Consider the following 26,828-nt stretch of genomic DNA (forward strand, 5'->3'; position numbering starts at 1 on the left):
CCAGTGTTATACTTTTTGGCAACGATTCTAGAGTGAAGTAACACGCGGAATTCTGTTTCATGGGGCCTCAAGGAGGCACTGCAAAATTACATTACAAAGGCGTTTGACTCATAATATGATTTCATTCGGTATAATCTATTAAAATTGCTATTGAGAAAAGGGCTTAATTCACTCCCTTTGTGATATTGATGGTCAGTAAAATGAAATCAAACTTGCTCACATTACATAGGTACATTCGGTTTTCCTAGAGCCTTGAAGCTTTTTGATTTTGTTTTCCTAAAGTTTTTCAAAAGGAGCCCATTTAGCATCTAATTGCTTGTGGCTTCCACATTGTTCTTACAGTCTAATGTCTTCTCAGTTTACAAAGCACTTTTAAAATTAAAGTGGTTAATAACTAGAATTACATTACTTCCTTCAACTAAGTGAACTAATGTGCTGAAACAACTTTTACTAATGTGCTCTCAGTAACAAAGAACCAACTGTGTACACGTTAATTTGAGGAGCTTTCAAATAATTGCCCTCATAGTTGGTTTTTTCCGTCTGTCTACTGGTACTGCAATTATCTTTTCAAAGGAATGATTTATTACGTATACACACATGGAGCTCCAAAACCTGCCTTGCTACCCTCAGCATTATGGAATTGTTATAATTTGCCTCATTTATCATAACAAACAATACAGTTATATGCTCTGATGGATCTAGAGCAGCATTTGTCATTTGATTATTATGCTATAAAGGTTTGATGTAGAATGAGAATTAAATGAAATAATGCCTTGTGGAAATGATACTAAGAGCTCCTACTTCTATGCTGCTTTTCTTTAATACTCAGTCTTTCCCTGAGTAGAAGTACTGAGTACTCTCCCTTCTCCATATTTTGCTATAAGTGAATCCTTAAAAAGTTAGATATAAATCTAACTTTCAGAAATAGAATTTGGTTCTGAAAGTACTTGAGGAATCAGTCTATTGAGTGAAACCTTTTATTAAAAGTAAATATCTCTTTTGACATACTAAAATCACTTACCAGTTTCAGTTTACAAGGATAAAACCAACTTAGTATTATTTTTTACATTTTTTGGCACATATTGTGGGCAATACCACAGTACCTCAGCATGTGCTAAAATGTAATTAAAAGACATCTACGCTTTTATAGTTCAGTGTATGCATAATCCTTCTTCATAGATCATCTCGAAGACTTTTTAATGACTCAGTATTCCACAAATATTAATTGTTAGGGCACTCCTAGCTATAGACTGAAGGTATGTGATGAATAACGGGTAAAATGTTGTTCCTGCCCTTAGAATTTAGTGTAATGAAATCAGGTTGAATCAGCAGGATGCAATTTGCTTTTTGCACCCTTCCAACTAGCTGAATTTTAGCTGACTCCATATGAGCCCATTAAAGGAAATAGGAAAGAGCTGGCCACATAACTTTCTTTCAGTATCATTTTATTATACTCATTGTTCTGCTTTAATAAAATAAATTTATGAAACCAATACATTGAGGCACAAGAATACTCATTACCAAAACTTTCACTGTAGGCTCCTTTTAGATAAAAAGTTCCTTAGAGTGCATCTGAAATCACATTTTATTTGGACAAAATAAAAGATAATGTACCTATTTTCAGGGGACATATCTGTTATTAAATGAAACTCAATAGCCTTGATCAATATTCTGCATAAGGACTTTTTGGTTACAAAGCACTTGTCTGGACTGTAGCTTGAGTTTCAGACCTCTTAATGATTACCAAAAAAAAATCAAGTGTGAACTGCAATACTGTGAACAGGTAAAGGAAGAGTGGTCTTTGAATGCTTTGAGAACATAAGATAAATGAGGACTGGCAAGTGCAGGTGAGACCCCCAAGAAAGCCTGCCTGGCTGGAGAAAAGAGTGTGTCCTGTAACCTAGTGCCAGATTAAACAGACACGTAGGATGAGATGCAATGATGGAGAATTTTCACGCAAAGCTCTTATAATTAATCGCATGCACCATTTGCATGCGATTAATTATAGGCTTTGTGATGAAAACAGTTACTGGATTTGTACTGCTTTTAACATGATGTTAAAGAAAAGATATTATTCATAACATTTGTTAAAGAACAGTAAGGCAGACTTTATTCGGGTAACTATTGCAAGAGGTATAAGGACTACTGCAGTGGGATTTTGGGGTGGGGGAGAGAGATTGGGCTCAACTCTGAAAATAAGGAAAAGTAAAAATTGATCACCAAGGAGTGGGGGTGAAGGTGTGGTATCAGTGGATGAAAAATTACTAAGAGGACACATCAGGAGTAAGGGGGGATTCTGGCTAAACCAGCTTAGGAGGGTATTCTTGCTGAAGGCAGATCAGGGTGACCTGAGTAGATATTACCTAGGGCCTGGTGGAAGATGAGGAACCCAGTAAGATACCCAGCATAGGGGATTCGAGCTAAATTAACTTAACAGGATTCTAGCTAAAATTGGACAATGAAGAGACAAATACAGAAGTTTGCATGAAGTCAGACCCTAGTTGAGAAGAGGGTTCAGAGGAGCCTGACTAGAGTTTGATCAAGGAGAGCATCTTTGTCAGTGATACACTGAAAGGTCATTAGGACAGCCTCTTGGATACTTGAAAGAAAATTGATTTGTGGCTTAGACCAGAGTCATTATTTTACAGGTATTGTCACAGGTGTACTTAATGGAAATATAACTTCCCCCCCAGACAACTAATAATTAAATGAATTTACTGTCATTTTACTGATATTAGTATTTCTTGTATCCTGTGCTTGTTTTCTGCATTTGTTTCTTCTTTTGGGGGGATTTGCCAAATAAAATCCACAATACCTAGTTGAATTTGAATTTCAGATAAACAACAAATACTTTTTTGTTTTTTGAGACGGAGTCTTGCTCTGTCGCCAGGCTGGAGCACAGTGGTGCAATCTGGGCTCACTGCAACCTCAGCCTCTCGGGTTCAAGTGATCCTTCTGCCTCAGTCTCCTGAGTAGCTGGAACTACAGGCATGTGTCACCATGCCTGGCTAATTTTTGTATTTTTAGTAGAGATGGAGTTTCACCATGTTGGCCAGGATGATCTTGATCTCTTGACCTCATGATCCTCCCGCCTCGGCCTCCCAAAGTGCTGGGATTACAGGCATGAGCCACCGCGCCCAGCCTCTGACTTCTGTGTTTTGACGCCACTTCCTTTGTAGATGTCTTTCTGTCCTTTGAGATAATCTCCAAATTCCTTATCTTCTGTAGTTTTATCATGATGTGTCTATATTTAGATTTATCTTTATTTTACTCAGCATGTAATGTCAATCTGAAAACTCATGTCTTTCTTCAAATTTGAAAAGTGTTCGCCTATTATGCCTTCAAATATCACTTTCTACCATGCTTTTCTGCTGAAACTCTCATTAAACAAAAGTTGGAGTCTGTATTTCAAGGCTCTTAAAATTTTTTTGTCCTTTTATTCTTCTTTTTGCTACATTTTGAATGGTTATCTCAGTTCTGTTTTCCAGTTTCTGCTTTACTATGCTATGCCATCTAGGCTTTATCCCATGTTACATTTTTAATTTTAAGACTATGTTTTTCATTTCCAAGGTTTCTAATAAATTATTGTTATAGCTACCTCTTCTTGTTTCATATTCTTTAAGTATTCATTTAACTTTTAAGGCGTGGTAAAAATATTTAAAGAATCTTTATGAGACCATTTCTTTAAATATTCATATCTAGACAATATTTATATTCAAATCATTGGTGTCAATTAGTTTCTTAGCAAACAAGCATTAAAATTTTTAATTGGGCTTATAAGCTCGCTTTGAATCAGAAGTTTATTTTCATCCTCCCCACTCTTTTTCTTTTTCTGTCAATTTTATGGAAATTTCCACTTGAATCCTGAGGCCCGTTGGTCTAGAGCTCGATTGTAATGGTAGCTTCTGACCCAAGGAACTTTTCTTATGATATTGTTTGTATAAGAATGTGATAATTTTCTCTTTTCTAATATTAGTAAATGTACTTTTTGTTCATGATTGTCTTACACAACTTTTTAATCTACTTATTTTTATATTTTGCTAACTTTTATTGAATAGCTATTTAGTGGGACCATCACGTTAAGCGCATTGGATACAGCCTTGTGAGATAAATAGTGATGTGTGCGTGTCTTTGTGTGGATGTGTGTGTAGGCCTCTCTTTTCCAGAGGTAATCACTACCCTTTTAACTTCAGATCAATTTTATCTTATGAACTTGCAAATCATCCAGTACATGTTTTCTTTAGTGTCTGGCTTCTTTCATGCAATAGTATATGGCCAGTACAATTTTAATATTCAGAGTTCTGGCTGATTAAAGTAAAACTATCCATTGATGTTTTTATTTAAATACTTTTTCCCCTCTTCCGCCTTGTTCTTCTCTGACTTCTTTGCTTAGGCATCATTGCTCCAGAGTTATAGCTTTGTCTCTAAAGTTCCCTTCAGTTGCATTATCATAAGTGAGTTGCTACGTTTATTTATTTCTAGTAGGTTTTTGGAAATAAACTAGAGGGTGATGTGAGTATAAAGATGAAACTTAGACGAGATTGGGCGCATTCAGGGTGGTATGGCCATAGACACAAACATTTCTATACACCAGTAATAGACAAACAGAGAGCGAAATCATGAGTGAACTCCCATTCTCAAATGCTGCAAACAGAATAAAATACCTAGGAGTACAACTTATGAGAGATGTGAAGGACCTCTTCAAGGAGAACAAACCACTGCTGAGGGAATTAAGAGAGGACACAAACAAATAGAAAAACATTCACGCTCGTGGATAGGAAGAATCAATATTGTGAAAATGGCCATCCTGCCCTATCTATAAAAGTAATTTATAGATTCAATATTATCCCCATCAAGCTACAATTAACTTTTTTCACAGAGTTTGAAAAAACTACTTTAAATTTCATGTAGAACCAAAAAAGAGCCTGTATAGCCAAGATAATTCTAAGCAAAAAAGAACAAAGCTGGAGGTATCACAGTACCTGACTTCAAACTACACTACAAGGCTACAGTAACCGAAATAGCCTGGTACAGGTACCAAAACAACATATAGATCAATGGACAGAATAGAGGCCTCAGAAAGTATACCACACATCTACAACCAACTGATCTTTGACAAACCTGATAAAAACAAGCAATGGGGAAAGGATTCCCTATTTAATAAATGATGTTGAGAAAACTGGCTAGCCATATTCAGGAAACTGAAACTGGACCCCCTTCCTTACACCTTATACAAAAATTAACTCAAGGTCAATTAAAGACTTAAATTAAGACCTAAAACCATAAAAACCCTAGAAGAAAACCTAGGCAATACCATTAAGGACATAGACATGGGCAAAGACTTCATGACTAAAACAGCAAAAGCAATGGCAACAAAAGCCAAAATTCACAAATGGGATCTAACTAAAGAGCTTCTGCACAGCAAAAGAAGCTATCATCACCATGAAAAGGCAACCTACACAATGGGAGAGAAGTTTTGCAATCTATCCATCTGACAAAGGGCTAATATCCAGAATCTACAAAGAACTTAAACAAATTTATGAGAAAAAAACAACCCCATCAAAAAGTAGGCGAACGATATAAACAGACACTTCTCAAAAGAGGACGTTCATGTGGCCAACAAACATGAAAAAAAGCTCATCATCACTGGTTATTAGAGAAAGGCAAATCAAAACCATAATGAGATACTATCTCATGCCAGTTAGAATGGCAATTATTAAAAAGTCAGGAAACAACAGATGCTGGAGAGGATGTGGGGAAATAGGAATGCTTTAACACTGTTGGTGGGAGTGTAAATTATTTTAACCATTGTGTAAGACAGTGTGGCTATTCCTCAAGGATCTAGAGCCAGAAATTCCATTTGACCCTGCAATCCCACTACTGGGTATATACCCAAAGGATTATAAATTATTCTACTATAATGACTCAGGCACACATATGTTTATTGTGGCACTGTTCCCAATAGCAAAGACTTGGAACCAATCCAAATGCTCATCAATGATAGACTGGTTAAAAGAAATGTGGCACATATATACCATGGAATATTATGCAGCCATAAAAAAGGATGAGTTTATGTCCTTTGCAGAGACATGGATGAAGCTGGAAACCATCATTCTCAGCAAACTAACAACAGGGAAAGAAAACCAAACACTGTATATTGTCACTCATAAGTAGGAGTTGAACAATGAGATCATATGGACATAGGGAGGGGAACATCACACACCAGGGCCTGTCAGGGGTGAGTGACTTGAGGTGGGATAGCATTTGGAAAAATACCTAATGTACATGATGGGTTGATGGGTGCAGCAAACTACCATGGCATGTGTATACCTATGTAACAAACCTACACATTCTGTACATGTATTTCAAAACTTAAAAGTATAATAATATAGTAAAAGATGAAACTTAGAATCCATTGTCCTTGGTATATGGTTTGAAAATAATAGCAGAAAACCAACAGGTAAGAACTAAGACTGTGGTCAACCAGACTTGACAATTCAGTTCTTCAAAACATTAGAAATGTTTAATATTCATTTTGTTTAGCCTACCAGAGGTTAATTATAATTTTCTATTGTATTTTCATTTAATCTCAGAAACTGTCATGTGCTTAGTATGATGCCAAATCATGTTTTGCAATAGTCAATGGCCCAGAGGGAACTGATAGATAATTGACTGTTTTGAAAGTGTTAACTGTCCAGGACGTCCTCTTAGAACTACTGCTGCGCTTTCTAGTTGAAATATGCACAGTATTTTCAGTAAGAATTTAAACAGTTTTTGATCTGGACCTGAGCATCCTATTTTGGCATTTGCAAGTCAAATTGGGACCCATTCCTGTGCATTAGAATTATATTTCTGGTGTGTCCTCTTACTATGCTGGGATAGGATTCAAAAAGGAAATGTCTGTTTATTTTATTCACTCTTCCTCAGGAAAGACAGTGGTGAAGTGAGTCATTAGCACATTGTATTTTTCAATAGCCCTTTGACCTTAGTCGCTGTGGCTATAAAATGAATGGGAAGATGGCTACAGTATTATGAGTGATGAAGAAAGCCCATGATGGATTCATGTTACTGTGAATATTTCAAGGAGAAGTTAATGTAGTGTCTGTAGACTACAGTCATGAGTCCAAGACCAACAGAGTAAGCGTGTGCTGCTAGCAGCATCTTCCATGTGTAGCACACATGGATCAAGAAATAAATACAAGCTGTTCTCTGGGCTGTTATAATTCCTTTATTATGTTACCCCGAAGACAGAAGAATTGGAAGGAAAGGAGTTGCTCCCATAGTGGTTTGACTTTTGTCAGTGAGTTCAGTGATTGAATCCATCCTATTGTGGATGATCGTTTTAAAATCATGGGACAGTGTCAGGGACGTGGGTAGTCTTTAGCAGCAGTGGGGCTTATATAGAAGCAAATATAATCATGAAGAGACTCATACAATAGTTTCTGAAGCTGGCCCCAGAGAGCAACATTTCACAAACTGTTTCCAGAGACCACCAGTTCAGAGGGATGTTAATAGACTGCGTGTTAAAAAGGGTCCCCCAGCCAAATGTGCAGAAAAACAAGTTAAACACAGAAAAACGAGATTTTGCCAAAAGACTCCTCGGGTTTTAAATACACTTGTGTATAGAATAGGTAGTATTTCTCAAACATGTTTGGCTGCAGAACCCTATTTTAGCAGAGGTCTTACATAGTCTGTGTTTTGTATAAAATACCTTGAGTAAAATTGCTCTAGAACATTGGTTTTCAAATACTTTTTTGTTCACTTATCTCCTAGAATAATTTTGAAAAAGTTATGTGTTCATGTATCTTTAAGCTGACATGTACATTTTAAGTCAAGTGGATACAATAGGTTAATTTCTGGCACATTTATATTGTATGTGTGCATTAAATATTTTCATCAAAACTTTGGAGCTGCAGAGTTGGTTCATGCTATTGATAAAGTCTCTGCCATTTAACCTAATTGGTAAAGCCAGATCTCCTTATGAAACAAATCAGACTCATTACTTTTCCTGTGACTCTATCCTGGGATTGATATTTTTGTAAATTGGTCATTTATTCTGTGCCTGTGAGAATTTTACCTCTCAAGACATTGTACTCAGAAAGCCTAGAAAGATTCTGGATGGGCAAGAGGTATGCCTTGACTTGGCCCCCTGAGGAAAGGGGAAGACAGGAAAGGAAGACTGGCAAATATATTCATAGGCAGATCACTTCAAAAAGAAACGTCTGAAGGCTGAAGATCTGTAGATTAGTTCCCTTAAAAGTATCCCAGCCTGTGTGTACCCTACAGAATACCTTCCTACTCCTTCATGGGTATATGTACCCAGTGCAAGTTGTTCTTTGGAAGTTTAAGAAATATATATGTTTTCTTAAAGAGTGAACTCTTCTTCCTAAAGTAAGTGATCCTTATTAAATGATTTAATAGTCTGTCTGGGATAAGTATTTGTGTCGAGGTATTTTTCTGCTTTCAAGTGGAAGTCATACTGCTAATGGAATTCTATCATGGAATTTCTATTCACTAGCAAAAGCTGAACCCATGGAGGTGAATCTCCAGAAAGCTTCATATTTTTACGTGGTATAAAGATCCTCATGTCCTGTTCTTACCTTGTCCTGACTGCTGTTGGACATGCCTCATTTCCTGTATAAACTTGTGTCACTAAAAAGACAGTAAATTCTTACTTTGTTAAACATACATACTTTCCTGTAGGAGAATAGATGCATAAAAATATATTTGTTTCCCATAAGGGCGCTTGTGCTATTCATAATCTATTATGCACCAAATGTCATACTTTATTTATTCCCTGGCATTTTCAGCCCTGGCAGCTGGAAGATTTTTTTGAAGTTGGAGAATATTGAAACTTCAAGTAACCTTGGGGATTATATTGTTCAGCCCCTCTGTGTTACAGGAGAGGACACTGAGATCAAGAGAAACTCAGAGACTTGCCCTAGGTAACATAACATAAACCCTAGTTGGACCAAAAGCTTGGTCTTAGTGGAGTATTCCTCCTATGACTTTCCCCAGTCCTCTTCATCCTTTTTAGGAATATGGCCTTGGACAAAATTATCTCTATAAAATTGAATAATTATTCCTGTACTGCTCACCATCCAGAATTGTGAAGTTTCAATGAGATACGGTGTGCTATACAAATATAAAGGATCGTGATGAGGAAGAAGAAAGATGAAGGCCCTCACTTCATTGTCAGTTTATTGCATCTTTCCTCTGTACTGACATATTTAGGCTGTTTTATGTTGGCTTGTTTATAGGGAGTCTCTTGTTATGCATGTATGCCTGATTACTCTGTATTTTTCTATACCTGGTTAATAGATGCCCAGGCTTCTTCTTTCTGTTGTATTAGGTTGAACCATAGGACATTGCCAATATCTGACCATTTTAGAAGAAGAGCAGTTTTACAAGAAAAGCAGTTTTGTATTCTTGAACTTCACCTGTGGCCTGAAGTACGTGGTAGGCTATACAGGCAGAGATAACTGTAGATGTTTTAAGTAAGTGGAAAAGTATGTAAAGCTTCTGTGTGTTAGCTGTAGCTTCATGGATTTTGCCTACTCAGAGGAGCACCTGGGTCTGTATGAACTTCTTTCCTTGTTGCTGTTTCTAGAAACTTCTAGACTGCCTGCCTGAACACAAAAACTCAGATGGGGATAGGTAATGGGTGACTGGCTGTATGTGGGTGCCAAGCCCCTTCAGCCATTTATTTTGGCCTTCATTCTTTAACTCAGTCAGTTGTACAATGTGCAGTAGTTGTTTATACCAGTTCTTCAAAGGCAGACTCCCACAGTCTTCCAGAGAAATTTGGTGATCTGTAGAGGGAGAACAAGCAATACATTCATGTGTTTTTCAAACTAAATAATTAAAATACTTTTGATTTAGTCATAATCCATTAAGGAAGGTTTGTTGACCCTTTAAGATATGAGACTCAGCCAGACACAGTGGCTCACATGCTTTGGGAGGCCAAGATGGGAAGACCATTTGAGGTCAGGAGTTCAAGACCGGCCTGGCCAACATAGTGAAACCCCATCTCTACTAAAAAAAGAAAAAGTTAGCTGAGAATGCTGGCACGTGCTGGTAATCCCAGCTACTCAGGAGGCTGAGGCAGGAGAATCACTTGAACCCGGGAGGTGGAGATTGAAATGACCTGAGATCATGCCACTGCACTCCATCCTGCACAAAAGAGTAAGACTCCATCCCAAATAAATAAATTAATTAATTAAAATAAAATATGAGACTCCTGAAATGCTATGTTATTTAATGTTATTCAAAAATAAGCTATTTATAAAATGACAAATATTATAATCAAGTTTTATTCTATTAAAAAAAGAAGATAGCTTTAGGCAATGAAGTCTAAATAGAATTGGCTTACCATTCACTTACCATGTTTTATACAGTTGTTAAGTCTAAATAAAATTAAGGTTCACCATTCACCCAACATATGCCATACAGTTGTTAAACTTTGGCCTGATAATGTCTTCACTTGGAATGTTCTTCTCTCATCCAGATACAGTGCATTCAGTTCAACTAATGCTTTGTTCTTAATGTGTTTGCAAGTCTCTGTTATCCTTCAGTTTAATTTAGAAAGCTTGTGACTACCTGTCTAAAAAAGTCACTTAGTTGCTCCTGTTTCTTATTAGAAAGATATTAATTTATTAATTTGTGAAGTCCTGTGTTAATTATGGGGGATAAGTTTTTCTTGGCTGAGAACGGGCACAAAGAACCTCTGAGGTGATGGAAACGTTCTTAATCACGATCTGGGTGGTGGTTATACCACATGTGGATATGCAAAAATTCACCTAGTTGTGTAGTTAAGATTGATATACTCTGTTGTATATAAATTAAATCTAATCTCTAATTTGTAGTAGTTCAGGAAATATTAATAAAAAAAAAAAAAACAGATGAACCAAGGCAGTTGAAGGAAACAGTTTTTCTGGAAGCTGTGAGAATGTGTCACAAAGGAAGGCCCATGCTTCCTGGGTTCCTCGGGCCAAAACTAGGGGAAGTGGTGGTCCCAGTGCTGGTGGCACAAGCTGATTAAAACAGTCGTAACAGTAAGAATCTTACATGAATCCTCTTCTTTGTGGATTTTTCTGTTTCTTCCTGTCTATACCCAGTAGGTTTGCTCGGTCTTTTTTTTTTTTTTTTTTTTTAAGTCTGAATTCCTGGCCTACATTCCCATGGCACCCTGGTCAAAGCAGTGAGCAAGCAGTATGGAGAGTCAAAGGGGCATTGGAAGAGGGTACTAGGCATTGGTTGTAAATCAGGTGTTTATGAGTCTGGGGGGAATCCTCTACCTTAGCCTGGCAGCCAGCCACAAAGCTGAGATGATGCTGTTACAGGGAAAATTATCAGGGGAAAATTCTGGGTCCTCAATCTTATCATGGAATGTGTAGCAGTGCGGCCAGTGAATAGGAGTACAGGCCATTCAGGGGAAGAGGAATACTAATAATCATACCCTAGTGAGGATGTGAGGGGAAACAGAAGAGCGGAAATTTTGTCCAGCCTTCTTGACCACAACTGGCTTGTTACCCAAACTTGAGGTTTTACTTGGGACATATAATAGGGCTTCACTTGTACCATGTAAGCTCCAACTGGACTTGGCACTCTTCCTGGTCCTTCATGGTGGTTTTCTTAAAAAGAATGAGTTATGGGGGAATATTTTCAATGATGTGCTGTACATAAGTGTGCATTACAGAGCAACACACACGTCAATAAAGAATGAGGTGAGCAGGTGCTATACTGTGTGCCATGCCAGATGTCATCTAGCTGTACCAGTTTCCAGCTGTGCACAAGTTGGAACACTATAGAATTTGTACAACAAATATGCATTAACTTATCATTTGAATGTCATGGAAGGTATCATATTTTGTCACTGAAATTAAACATTGCCTGTTTTGAGTAAAATATGTACACATATAGGTCATGATGCCTACTTAGAATATGAAATATTCATGTTCAAATAATGTTAGTATTTGCTTAAATAATGATTGAGAGCTATATTTTCTTTTTATGTGATGATCCTGATAATAATGTTTTGCTACCATTGTATCCAACTTTAATTTAGAAAGTTAACATTTTGGGACCTTCAATAAAAATTTGTAGAAGAATTAATGATTGAAGGAAGTAAATATTATTTGAAATGGAAGTGCAAATAGTTTGTTAACTATTAAGCTTCACAGGCTACACTGAATAAAATACAAATGACTGCCAATTTTTCATGTTTAACTTATCACATTCTTTTTTGATTTTCAATTAATTACCTTTCAAAGTGACTATATAATCTTTCTTTGTAAAATACCTCATTTTTATCCCTCCTCTTTCAAATCACTTTGATTTTCGCCTGGATCTCCATATGCAGAGAATCTTAAGCATCTCTTTTTAGCAATGATTTCCTCTTTCCCTCTATTTCTGAATCTTCTGCTGCTGCTGGGTATTTCTACTTGGGTATCCCAATGTGACCTTGAACTATAAAACTGAACTCTTCATTCACCTGCCCTTTTTCTTCCTTAGAACTTCTTCCACAAAAGCAGCAGTGAATTTTTTTCCCTTTTTTCTCGGATTAAAAGCCTCCCAGACATCCTTGACTCCCTTCTCTTACTTTCTCATGGTGTGTAGTCCAATCAAGCACCATGCATTTCAATTAAAAAGAAAAAAGCAGATGGAGAAGAAGATTTGTCCACTCCTTACCTTCCTGATTGTTCTCGCTATCACCAGCCTGGCTGTTACCAACCTCATACTTGCATAACTCCTTCAATGATCAGACCTTTTTTATTTTTATGTTTTTATTGATTGATTGATTTGTTTGTTTGTTTTTGAGATGGAGTCTTGCTCTGTTCCCTAGGCTGGAGTGCAGTGGTACAATCTCGGCTCACTGCAACCTCCGCCTCCCGAGTTCAAGTGATTCTCCTCCCTCAGACTCCTGAGTAGCTGGAATTACAGGCCGGCACCACCACACCTGATTAATTTTGTATTTTAGTAGAGACAGGTTTCACCATGTTGCCCAGGTTGGTCGCAAACTCTGAGCTCAGGCAATGCGCCCGACTTGGCCTCCCAAAGTGCTCAGATTACAAGTGTGAGCCACCCCACCTGGCCCAAATGATCAGACTTTTAGTCTTTTCTCACCAAGCCATGTGTCGGCCAGGTGAACCTTCCTAGAGTCTACCTTTGACTCCACCTTTCTCCTGAGCCAGAAACCATTAGTATAGCTCCCTATTCTCAATGAAACTGAATCCGGATGCAGCCTGGCTTTTACCAGCTCTGTTTCCAGCTATTTACCTTCCTGAATCTTCTTTTCCAGCCAGTGGTTTGACTCATCATTTCCTGAGCCTCCTTCCACGGGCCACACTCTGTGCTCAAGCTCCAGTGTTTCCCACACAAGTCATTCCTTCCCTTCCTCGCCCATCCATCCCGCTCCTGCCTAGACATCAGTACTGTAAAGTTTTACCTCCTCCTCGGTGCCACGGTCTGTCCCACCTCCAGCTTCCTTCTGTGGCTTTTACTGACTGTATAGGCAATTTCATAATTCAGCTTCTAACAGTTTATGACAGTTCTTCCTTGTGATACCTTGAGCTGCTTTTTACTTCTTTAGTTTTTCAAATATTCCTATGTGCAGTTAGACTTCAGTGATTCCAGGGTGAGAGTCTTTGCCTTACCTATATGCTCCTATTACCTAACATAAACTAACACTAAAAAACCTCTGTGAAGGGCAGAATTTTTATCAGCTTTTTTTCACTAGTAAATGCTTAGCATGTGGCATATAGTAGGTGTGTAATAAGTATTTGCTATATAAAATGTGAATGTTCAATAAATATTAATTGATTTGATTCAAGGTTATTCACACCTGCTACATCCTTTATTCACTGTAACTAAAAGATTATTATAGTGAAAGAGGAAGTAAATGCAATTTGGAGCCAGAATCTCCTCAACAGGGCTTCACTGCTCCTTCTAAAGAATTGTGTTTTCCTGCAGATATTAACGAATGTCAGCTACAAGGTGTATGCCCTAATGGTGAGTGTTTGAATACCATGGGCAGCTATCGATGTACCTGCAAAATAGGATTTGGGCCGGATCCTACCTTTTCAAGTTGTGTTCGTAAGTAATAATCACTTTTTATTCCTATTTTGGATTAATTGTCTTTAGGGTTTATCCAAAAGAATGGAAATACTCAGTGGTCAACTGAATGCTTGTAAATATACAGGAAGACCTCATTAATTAAAATGACAAGGAGGGGGCCTGCCTGACGTGGTAAAATAAATCTATAATATGGAACTTCCTCTACAATGCATTTTTATTGTGGTAATAAAAATATAATAGCTAAAACTCAGAATCGAGACTAAGCATGCTGAGGAAATACACTTTGATGAAAAGAGGAATTAACATGAACATACCAACCTTTTTTGGTACCTGAGAAATTATGGTAGGTTTTTCCTTCATAAATACAGTATTTTAAGCATTCTTTAGGTTGAATTAAACTGTGTCCTAGCATCTGCTTTTAATTATTCCAAATTCTGAGTCACTGGACTCTGATTTAATGAAGTTTCACTACTTTCTCAGTTGTAAAATTCTGGAAAATAGTTACCAAGGCCCTGTTGTTTTAGATTTTCTAATTCAGTTCTAATTTCAGATATTGTCTTGTTCTTTAAACCCACGAAAATGACTTTAATTTTTACTGTTTTGCCTTAAAAATGTTTCTGAGCTTTTCCTTTGTTTCTGATAAGGGTAAAAATCCTTCATCAAACCACGTGTTCCAATATTGGTTCTGAAATAGTTTCACCAAACAGATACCCGTGATTTTTTTCTCCATGAAAACTAATTCGTATAATCACTACAGATCATATGCCATTAGAGAGGAATGCATTTTAGGTGTCAAGTTCTCAAATGCAGAATTAATTTTAAGATTGCCTTATTTTTAAAGTAATTGTGCCCATTATTACAAAAGTAGGTGAGCACTGTAAGATTTTTTTTAAAGAGATGGGGTCTTGCTATCTGGACTCACATCCTGAATTCAAGTGATATCTCTTCAGCCTGCTGAGTAGCATGACTATAATCATGGGTGTTGCAGCACTGCGGATTCTTAAAGGCTATGTAGTTTAAATGGATGCATGGCAGAAAACTATTAGGATAATTTTAAGAGGAATTGTGTATTAGTATTTCCTGCAGGGTTTTTCTATTTATTTATTTATTTTTGAGACGGAGCTTCGCTTTTGTTGCCCAGGCTGGAGTGCAATGGCGCTCGCTGCAACCTCCGCCTCCCAGGTTCAAGCGGTTCTCCTGCTTCAGCCTCCCGAGTAGCTGGGATTACTGGCATGTGCCACTATGCCCAGCTAATTTTTGTATTATTAGTAGAGACGGGGTTTTACCATGTTGGTCAGGCTGGTCTCAAACTCCAGACCTCTGGTGATCCACCTGCCTCAGCCTCCCAAAGTCCTGAGATTACAGGTGTGAGCCACTGTGCCCAGCCACTTTTATTTATTTTTTTAAAGTAGCTTTGGTCTGTGCTGAGGTGCATCTTTCTTGTCCCTAGTTTGAAACTTCCCATTTGGTTGACATGTTCTTCACGAGGATACTGTCATTCATTTTTAACCAAGCTTATCTCTCTAACTCTGTGCCCTAAGGTGAGATATGTAGAGGTGATAAAATAACGACAAATGTAGTAAGATAAAAACGACAGTCTCATTTATTACTTTTAGGTGAGTTTGTTGAGTCTTTTAAAATATTGTTACTAATTACTACTCTTTTCCTTTAAAAACTGTCAACTACAGATTAGGATGTTTTACACGTAAGTTCTCTTTTCTGTGTTATTTTACAGAGAGTTCTGATTATGAAGCAGACAGACACCTAATTATAAGGCTTTCTTAAGGAGTAGTAAAATTAGACCATAAAATTACATTTGCACTCAAGGTAATTTTGAAAGTGATGCAAGGATTTGGAAATTTCAGGCCAAAAATCACATTGTTGATGATACCAGATAACTTAGGGGATCATTTTTGGCTGATTTGAATTACATGAATGAATATTTTAAATAATTTCATAATTTAAGCATAAAGATTGTAGAGTTTGAATATAGAGTTTGTCACGAATGCTTTTTCCCCTCTGTTTATAATTTGGCTTGTAGTCTGGTCACAATTCTTACATTGAAGTTTATGTATTAGGTAAACTTGCAGAACTAGTCACAAAATGTTCTATGAAACTTTGACTAGATCTGATGACTAGAGTTATGGGCAGACATCCCGGCTTTAATAAGATTGTAGAAATCTGACAATGAGATTTTTGAAACACTTGCACATTTCCTTAGCATTTATTTTCCCTGTCATTGCCCAAATAATTCTGAACTTATTAAACAACCATCCATTCTTATTTGAAAAATAAATAATTCAATTTTGTGGTTCACCTACAACAGCTGAAATGATAAGTATTAAAAGACATTTGTTGCTAGTTAAGTGTTCCAGTGGAGAGTTCGAAGTAAAAACTTGGGCTTTTTACCATTGTTGAGTGAGAAGATTTATTTCTCTTTCCTTTGAATTTACCACATGTAACATCACAGAGACATACAGAGTTCCTTTAGGATTTGTGATTTAAACCGATCCAGTCTGATTTGCAGGTGAATTCTGTGAAATTGAGGTGGTAATTAATAGCCTACCAATGAAAAAAAGCCCAGGACCAGACGGATTCACAGCCAAATTCTACCAGAGATACAAAGAGGAGCTGGTACCATTCCTTCTGAAAGTATTCCAAAAACAACAGAAAAAGAGGGACTCCTCCCTAACTCATTTTATGAGGCCAGTATCATCCTGATGCCAAAACCTGGCAGAGACACAACAAAAAAAGAAAATTCCAGGCCAATATCCCTGATGAACATCGCTGCACAAATTCTCCGTAAAATACTGGCAAACTGAATCCAGCAGCACATCAAAAAGCTTATCCACCACAATCAGGTCACCTTCATCCCTGGGATGCAGGGCTGGTTCAACATACACAAATCAATAGATGTAATCTATCACGTAAACAGAACCAGTGACAAAAACCACATGATTATCTCAATAGATGCAGAAAAGGCCTTGGCCAAAATTTAACAGCCCTTCATGCTAAAAACTCTAAATAAACTAGGTACTGATGAAACATATCTCAAAATAATAAGAGCTATTTATGACAAACCCACAGCCAATATCATACTGAATGGGCAAAATCTGAAAGCATTCCCTTTGAAAACTGGAACAAGACAAGGATGCCCTCTCTCATCACTCCTATTCAACATAGTATTTGAAATTCTGACCAGGGCAGTCAGGCAAGAGAAAGAAATAAAGTGTATTCAATTAGGAAAAAAGGAAGTCATATTGTCTTTGTTTGCAGATGACATGATTGTATTTTTAGAAAACTCCATTGTTTCAGCCCCAAATCTCCTTAAGCTGATAAGCAACTTCAGCAAAGTCTCAGGATACAAAATCAATGTGCAAAAATCACAAGCATTCTTAAACACTAATAATAGACAAACAGAGAGCCAAATCATGAGTGAACTCCCATTCACAATTGCTACAAAGAGAATAAAATACCTAGGAATACAACTTAAAAGGGATGTGAAGGATCTGTTCAAGGAGAACTACAACTCACTGCTCAAGGAGATAAGAGAGAACACAAACAAATGGAAAAACATTTCATGCTCATGGATAGGAGGAATCAGTATCATGAAAACAGCAATACTGCCCAAAGTAATTTATAGATTCAGTGTTATCCCCATCAAGCTACCATTGACTTTCTTCACAGAATTAGAAAAAACTACTTTAAATTTCCTTTGGAACTTAAAAGGAGCCCACAAAGCGAAGACAATTCTAAGCAAAAAGAACGAAGCTGGAGGCATCACACTACCTAACTTCAAACTGTACTGCAAAGCTACAGTAACCAAACAGCGTGGTACTGGTACCAAAACAGACATATAGACCAATGGACAGAACAGAGGCCTCAGAAATAACACCAGACATCTACAGCCATCTGATCTTTGACAAACCTGACAAAAACAAGCAATGGGGAAAGGATTCCCTATTTAATAAATGCTGTTGAGAAAACTGGCTAGCCATATGCAGAAAACTGAAACTGGACCCCTTCCTTACACCTTATACAAAAATTAACTCAAGATTGATTAAAGACTTAGATGTAAGACCTAAAACCATAAAAACCCTAGAAGAAAACCTAGGCAATACCATTCAGGACACAGGCATGGGCAAAGACTTCATGACTAAAACACCAAACGCAATGGCAACAAAAGCCAAAATTCACAGATTGGATCTAATTAAACTGAAAAGCTTCTGCATAGCAAAAGAAGCCATTATCACTGTGGAAAGGCAGCCTACAGAATGAGAGAAAAATTTCACAATCTATCCATCTGACAAAGGGTAATATCCGGAATCTACAAAGAACTTAAACAAACTTATGAGAAAAAAACAACCCCATCAGAAAGCAGGCAAACAATATGAACAGACACCTCTCAAAAGAGGACGTTCACGTGGCCAACAAACATGAAAAAAAGCTCATCATCACTGGTTATTAGAGAAAGGCAAATCAAAAACACAATGAGATACTATCTCATGCTAGTTAGAATGGCAATCATTAAAAAGTCAGGAAACAACAGATGCTGGAGAGGATGTGGGGAAATAGGAATGCATTAACACTGTTGGTGGGAGTATAAATTGTTTCAACCATTGTGTAAGACAGTGTGGCTATTCCTCAAGGATCTAGAGCCAGAAATTCCATTTGACCCTGCAATCCCATTACTGGGTATATACCCAAAGGATTATAAATTATTCTACTATAATGACTCAGGCACACATATGTTTATTGTGGCACTGTTCCCAATAGCAAATACCTGGAACCAACCCAAATGCCCATCAGTGATAGACTGGATAAAGAAAATATGGCACATATACACCATGGAATACTATGCAACAATAAAAAAGGATGAGGTCGTGTCCCTTGCAGGCACATGAATATAGCTGGAGACCATTACCCTCAGCAAACTGACACAAGAACAAAAACCAAACACCACTTGTTCTCATTTATAGGTGGGAGTCAAACAGTGAGAACACATGGACACAGGGAGGAGAACATCACACATCGGGGCCTGTCGGGGTAGGGGATAGGGGAGTAATAGCATTAGGAGAAATACCTAATGTAGATGATGGCTTGATGGGTGCAGCAAACCACCATGGCACATGTACGCCTATGTAAGACACCTGCATATTCTGCACATGTACCCCAGAACTTAAAGTATAATAATAATAAAAAGGTGGAAGTTGCAGTCAACCAAGATTGAGCCACAGCACTTCAGCCTCATTGACAGAGTGAAACTCTGTCTCATAAATAAAGTCTCAACAGATTTTTAAAAATCAAGATTATATGTCTTCTCAGACTACAATGGAGTAAACTGGAAATTGATAAAAAAAGGATATTTGGAAACTGTACACTTGGAAAATGTAGAAATATGTGGAAATTAGCAATATGCTTCTGAATTACCACTGGGTCAAGGAAGAAACGAAGGAGGAAATCTGGCCGGGGTAGTGATTCATGCCTGTAATCCTGGTGCTGTTGGAGGCCAAAGCAGAAGAATTGCTTGAGGTCAGGAGTTTGAGACCAGCCTGGAAAAAATGGGCACAGTGAGCCATATATCTACAAAAAAAAATTAGCTGAGTTTGATGGTGTAACCCGGGAGTCGTAGCTACTCAAGATGCTGAAGCAGGATCACTTGACTCTAGGAGTTGAGCTCTGATCACACCACTACATTCCCGCTTGGGTGACAGAATGAGACCCTGTCTCTTAAAAAGCATGCAGGTGGGGGATAATTTAAAAAAATTTTATACAAATGAAAATCGAGACACAACATCCAAAAGCCTATTGGATACATCCAAAGCTGTGCTAAGAGGGGAATTTATAGCAATAAATAGTTACATTTTAAAAATTAGAAAAATTTACAGTAGTCTAATGATGTACCTCAAGGAACTAGAAAACTAAGAACAAACCCCAAACTAGTAGAAGGAAAGAAATTTAAAAAGTTAGAGCAGGACTAAGTGAAATAGAAACTAGAAAAAATACAAAGGATCAATGAAATGAAAAGTTGGGCCTTTGAAAAGGTAAAATAAATCAACTACTAGCTAGACTAATTAAGAAAAAAAGAGAGAAGACCTAAATAAACAATACAAAATGAAAGTGGAGACATCACAACTGATGACACAGACCGTATATCATCAGAGACTGTTATGAACAACTATATACTAACAAACTGGGAAGCCTAGAGAAAAATGGATAAATTCCTAGACATATACATCCTATAAAGATTGGATTAGTAAGAAATGGAAAACTTGGACAGACCAATAGTGAGTAATGAGATTGGATCAGTAATGAAACATCTCTCAATAAAGAAATGCCCAGGACCATATGGCTTCAGTGCCGAATCCTACCAAACTTACATAGAAGAATTAACACCAGTTGTCCTCAAACTATTCCAATAAATTGAAGAGGTGGAAATTCTTCCTAACTCATCCAAAGCAAGCATTGCCCTGATACGAAAACTAGACAAGTATGCAACAAAAAAAGAAAACTGTAGGTCAATATTTCTGATCAACATAGATACAAAAATCCTCTAAAAATACTGACAAACTGAATCCAACAGCACAGCAAAAAGGTAACACCCCATGATCCAGTGGGATTTATCCCAGTGATGCAAGGATGATTCAATATACGTAAATCAATAAATGTGACATTACATCAACAGAATGAAGGACAAAAACCACACAATCAAATCAGTAGACACAGAAAAAGAATTTAACGAAATTAAACATTGCTTTATGACAAGACTCTCAACAAACTAGGCATAAAAGGAACATACCTGAATGTAGTAAAGGTCATATATGACAGACCTACCGGCTAACATCATACTGAGTGAAGAAAAAGCTAAAATCTTTCTAAGCTTAGCTAACTAAGAAATGAAACAAGACAAGGATGCTTCCTTTCACCACTCACATTCATCCTAGTACTGGAAGTCCTAGCTATAGAAATCAGGCAAAAGAAGTTAAAAAAAAAAAAAAAAAAAAGAAAAAGGCATCTAAATTGCAAAAGAGTAAGTCAAGTTGTTTTCATTTTTGCAGATGACATGATCTTATATATAGAAGAACCTAAATACTCCACCAAATAAAAGCTTTTAGATCTGCTAAATACATTCAGTAAAGTTGCAGGATGCAAAGTCAACATACAAAAATCAGTGGAATTTATATATAACAATAATGAAGAAGCTGAGAAAGAAATCAGGAAGACAGCCCCATCTGCAATAGCTACAAAAAATAAAATATCTAGGAATAAATTTAACCAAGAAGATTTACCTCTACAGGGAAAACTATGAAATACTGATGAAAAAATTTGAAGAGGACACAGGCAAGTGGAAAGACATCCCATGTTCATGGATCAGAAGAGTCAATATCATTAAAATAACCATACAACTGAAAGTAATCTATAGATTGAATGCAATTTCTATCAAAATACCAAGATCAATTTTCACAGAAATAGAAAAACAGTGCCACAACTTGTTTGGGACCACAAAAAAGCCAGAATAGCCAAAATAATCTTGAACAAAAAGAACAAATCTGGAGGCATCATACTACCTGACTTCAAAATATGCTACAAGGCTATAGTAACCAAAACAGAATACTCCTGGTCTAAAAACAGGCACATAAACCAATGAAACAGGCGAGATAACTCAAAATAAAGTCATGTATTTATAGCCAACTAATTTTTTACAAAGACACCAATAATATACATTGGGGAAAAGATACCCTTTTCAGTAAATGGCACTGAGAAAACAGCATATCCCTATGCAGAAGAATGAAAATAAACTTCTGTCTCTCACTGTATAAAAAAAATAAACTCAGGATAGATTAAAAACTTACATAGAAGACTGTAAAACTACTAGAAGACAGGGGAAACACTTTAGGTCATTGGTCTAGGCAAAAATTTTATGACTAACACCTCAAAGGGGCAACAAAAACAAAAATAGGCAGGTAAGACTAATTAAGTGGAAAAGCTGCTATACAGCAAAGCAGACAACAGAGCGAAGAGACAACCTGTTGAATGGGAAAGAAATATTTGCAAGTTATTAATCTGACATGGGACTAACACCTAGAATATAAAAGGCACTCAATAGGAAAAAAAATCAAATAATCTCATTAAAAATGGACAGAGGACATAAACAGGCATTTCTCAAAAGAAGACATACAAACAGCCAACAGGTACGTGAAAAAATATTCAACATAACTAATTATTAAGGAACTGCCAATCAAAACCATAATGAGATATCATCTTACACAAGTTAGAATTGTTTATTAAAATTTTTTTTAAAAAAACAGGTGCTGGGGAGGATACAGAGAAAAGGAGATTCTCATAAATTGTTGGGAATGTACATTAATATAGCTGTTATAGAAAACAGTATGGCCATGTCTCAAAAAATTAAAAATAGGACTAGCATACGATCCAGCGATCCCTCTACTGGGTGTGGTATTTATCCAAAGGAAAAAAAAATCAGTATGTCAAAGAGATATCAGCACCACCATGTTTATTGTGAAACTCTTCACAATAGCAAAGATATGGAATCAACCTAAGTTTTCATCAATGAGTGGATAAAGAAAATGTGGTATATTCATGAAATGGAGCACTTCTCAGCTGTAAAAACAATATTGGGGCAACATGGATAAAACCAAAGGTCATGTTCTCATATGTGGGAGCTAAAAGAGTTAATCCCTTGGAGGTAGAGATCAGAATGACAAATGGAAAGGGTATATGGATTAAGAGTGGCATGCGTAAAGAGAGGCTGGTTATTGGGTGCAAACGTACAGTTAAAAGTAATGAGCTCTGATGTTCAGTATCAGAATACGGTGACTATAGTTAATAACAATGTATGTTTCAGAATAGCTAGAAGTGAAGACATGAAATGTTCCCAACACATAGTAGTGATAAATACGCAAGGTGGTGGATGCCCTAAATACCCTGACTTGATTATCATACATTCTATGCATGTAACAAAATATCACATGTACCTCATAAATATGTGCAAATTATATGTCAATTAAAAAAAATAGGTGTGTAAGCCAGACTTTTTCAGTGGTTTCCTTCTTGCCCTCCTTCTACCTTTGAAGAAGCTGATTTATTATTAGCTCATTGCTTTTTCCTATGTACACTTTAGGTAGGTCAAAATGTTTAGTTAGAACATAAGCTGACACCCTCTGTTAAGCTAAGAGTTGACTTATTAATGACTCTGCAAGCCAGTGATTCTCTTTCTATTCCTATTCTAAAGACTTGTATTTGGACTGCTTTGGAAGCTGCCATAGAAAAAACACCAGTACTGCAGAACTTATGGAGAATATTTGGGTTAGGAAATGGTAGGAGGAAAAAAGCGTACAAAACCAAGATCTTTTAGGGTAAGATGTTTGGGAAGAATTAGTTCACTAGACATATCTTTTTCTTTTTTCTTTGAGATGGACTTTCACTCTTGTTGCCCAGGCTGGAGTGCAGTGTGCGATCTCGGCTCATTGCAACCCCTGCCTCCTGGGTTCAAGTGATTCTCCTGTGTTCAAGTGATTCTCCTGCCTCAGCCTCTGAAGTAGGTGGGATTATAGGCACCCACCACCATGCCCAGCTAATTTTATATTTTTAGTAGAGACCGGGTTTCACTATGTTGGTCAGGCTGGTCTCAAACTCCTGACCTCAGGTGATGCACTTGGCTTGAACTCCCAAAGTGCTGGGATTACAGGTGTGAGCCACCGCACCCAGCCTCACTAGACATAGCTTCATCCTTCAGATGATAAAATGCCTGAAATTTTATATTTTTCTTTGTGCAATTCATGGGAATTCAACAACTAGAGACTCACTTTAATTAACAAGCAATTGTTTCAGTAATTAACACATACACATATTAATCCTTTAAAAGACTAACTTGCTCATTTAGAGCCTTGGTTTAATTATGAGGATAGTCATGATAGGTTGTTTCAAAATAGAGTACTTGGGTAGGGGAACAGGGTAAGTATAACAGGCATAGTGTCTATAACTCTAGGTATATCCTAAGGTGTGGATATAAGAAAGTGGGTATAGAGATTTAAGTTGAAAGGAGCCAACATCACAGTTCACCAATGTCAAAGATTTGAAGAAACTGTTCTGGCCTGAATATCTCTTGTTCTTGGGACTTAGAATTCACACTGATGCAGTTAATATTATAATTAAGCCCCATTGTGCATAAGATAGGTTCTTGTGAGATGACCTGATACTGCTTCTTTAGAAATATGTGTTGTAAGTTCCACATGGTCAATGTGGAGAGGAAATTTTAGAGGAAATCCTATGTGAGCTATGCTAGAACATATATATGTGTTCTAAAGATTATTCAACCTGCAGACACATTCAGCATGCTATAACTGAAGAATGTTCCATTATTCCAGGGACTTAATATCCTTTTGAGCATAATAACAATGTTCTTAAATGTTCTTCATCTTTTGGTCTGTGACTTTTGATATTTACAGCTCACTTGCACAGACTCCAAAATATGAGTAAGAGAGGGAGAAGACAATACTTAGACTTCTCTATTTTACCACTTTTCTAGGGGCCCTTGGCAGGGATGCCCTTACTAGACATACTGCGTAAGTTTTGAAGCTTCAGGAATGTGTCCTGTGCTCCCTGCAATCCCCTTTCCTCATCCCCTAATTTATATATAATGTCTGTTTTTTACTTTCTTCACTTTGGCTTACACAGTTATGAAGGATAGCAAGTCTGAAATCTACAGGGTGGACTGGCAGACTGGAGACCCCGGGAGGAGCTGATGTTTCAGCTTGAATCTGAAGGCAGTCTGCTGGCAAAATTCTCTCTTCCTCAGCACAGATTTTCTGTTGGGGCTTCATTGACCGACTTCAAAATACATTACAAGACTATAGTAATGAAGTCCACCCTCACTATGGAGGATAATTTGCTTTACCCAAGTCTTATGATTTAAATACTAATCTCATATTTGAAAAAAATACCTTCACAGCAACAACCAGACCTGTATCTGACCAAATATTTGGGCATCAATGCCTAGCCAACTTGATACGTAAAATGAACTATATCAGTTAAATTGAGTTTCTCTAGTCTGTACTACTGGCAAATGGTAGATCCGCAATTTGAACCCAGGCTATTAAATCCCTTGCTCTTTTTTAGCGTGTCACAAAGCCTTAATATAGTCAGATTGTTTCTTGTAGCTATTCCGGAGATGTTAGTCCTGTTGGAAGAATGAACATTTCTATCTGAGCAAGAAGGGTAGGAAGGGTAGGTATTTTGGTAGCCCCAGATGCTAGAAGAATTGGGTAAGGGAAAGGCAAGTCAGAAAACCTCATTTGGATGGTGATAATGAGAGAGAAGAGCTTTAGCTGGCTTTGGGGATGGGCAGAGGGAGACACCAAACTGTCTGGTTCAGCACCTTTGACTTGACCTGGACCTGGTTCTGTAGAACACAATCCATCCATACTTGCATTAGAAGATGAACTTCTTGAAGGCAGGGCTGTGTTTTACTTATTTTCATATATGTCATGTGTGCCTAGTAGAGTATCTAACTGTTAGGTTGATGAACTCTTCTCCACTAAATGTATAGCAGAAGATTAGGATTAGAGTTGAGGTATTGGATAGCTGTAGCCTAGTATACTTTTGCAGTGTTTTCGGAGGAACTGATCACATCATCTCTTCCTTCTCTGGTGTGCTGCCTGGCTAGAACCAGGGCCTTGTGTGTGGCATTCCAAATCAGAAACCACTTTCTGCCTCCCATTTATGTTCACTGGCCTAGGGTGAGACCTGATGGGCCCTGCAAGCTCTCACGTCCCTGGGGTGAGAAGAGCAGATGCTGTCTTGCAGCATCAGCCATCTTCCTCATTCTCCAGAGTGCCTGGTTATTCACTAAATGCTGGCCTAGAGTTATCTCTACTGTGGTTAAATATAGAAAACTAGGTAGTGATTTTGATAACACCTGACTAGGTTTATTTGGGTAGCTGGGTTTTTGTCGAAATTTTCTCTTCACTTTTGCACACATTCCTAATTGCATGCTTGCTGAAATGGAAAAAGAGAGGGACAGGGACAACCACTGTCACGACTTTTGGTGCCCTGACTCTAAAACTCATATGGTAAACTGATTTTTCATCAAGAAAGGTGATGCTGTAAATCTAGACAGATTTATTCTGAAGTATGGTTTTTAATTCATATCTTAGGATTAATTTTACTGTCATTTGGAAAGCCAATGTAGTTTTGGTTTCTCATGTAATGTCACACTTTATCTCTCTGCTTCAGCTGATCCTCCTGTGATCTCGGAAGAGAAAGGACCCTGTTTCAGACTTGTCAGTTCTGGAAGACAATGTATGCACCCTCTGTCTGTTCACCTCACCAAGCAGCTTTGCTGTTGTAGTGTGGGCAAGGCCTGGGGCCCACACTGTGAGAAATGTCCCCTTCCCGGCACAGGTAAGACATGCCCAGCTGTATGTGCACATACATTCCCAGCCACATGAGTACAGAGGACAACTTTGGCAACTGGGGTCATTTTTGGTTTCTGACTTTACTTTTTAATAATACAGTGTAAACATTTTTGTCACTTTTGTAGAAACCGTAGACGTACATGGTTGAATCAGTCGGAAAAATTACGTGCAAAGAGATTTTCCCATTTCTCTGTGACATTAGACTTTCTTTTGAATATTAAGAAAATCCGTTATATTTTATCTTCAACTTCCAGAACTCTGAGCCTGTCTGAGGCTGAGAAGGCTCTGCTGGGCCATGTGCTTTTCTAATGATTG

At 37.4% G+C, this 26,828-nt stretch overlaps 1 protein-coding gene across 12 annotated transcripts in view; it reads left to right on the top strand.

The window, feature by feature from the left end:
* Positions 1–26,828, top strand: part of LTBP1 (latent transforming growth factor beta binding protein 1) — a 461,690-nt gene that overhangs the window by 293,265 nt on the left and 141,597 nt on the right. For all 12 annotated transcript variants that reach the window (XM_032239266.1, XM_032239268.1, XM_032239267.1 and 9 more), the window contains 2 exons: positions 13,972–14,094; positions 26,332–26,499. In XM_032239266.1, coding sequence (XP_032095157.1) covers positions 13,972–14,094; positions 26,332–26,499 — 291 coding nt within the window. The remainder of the gene's footprint in view (positions 1–13,971; positions 14,095–26,331; positions 26,500–26,828) is intronic.

Source organism: Sapajus apella, unplaced genomic scaffold (assembly GCF_009761245.1).
Source record: "Sapajus apella isolate SASKATOON/1434 unplaced genomic scaffold, GSC_monkey_1.0 scaffold44, whole genome shotgun sequence".
NCBI lineage: Eukaryota > Metazoa > Chordata > Mammalia > Primates > Cebidae > Sapajus > Sapajus apella.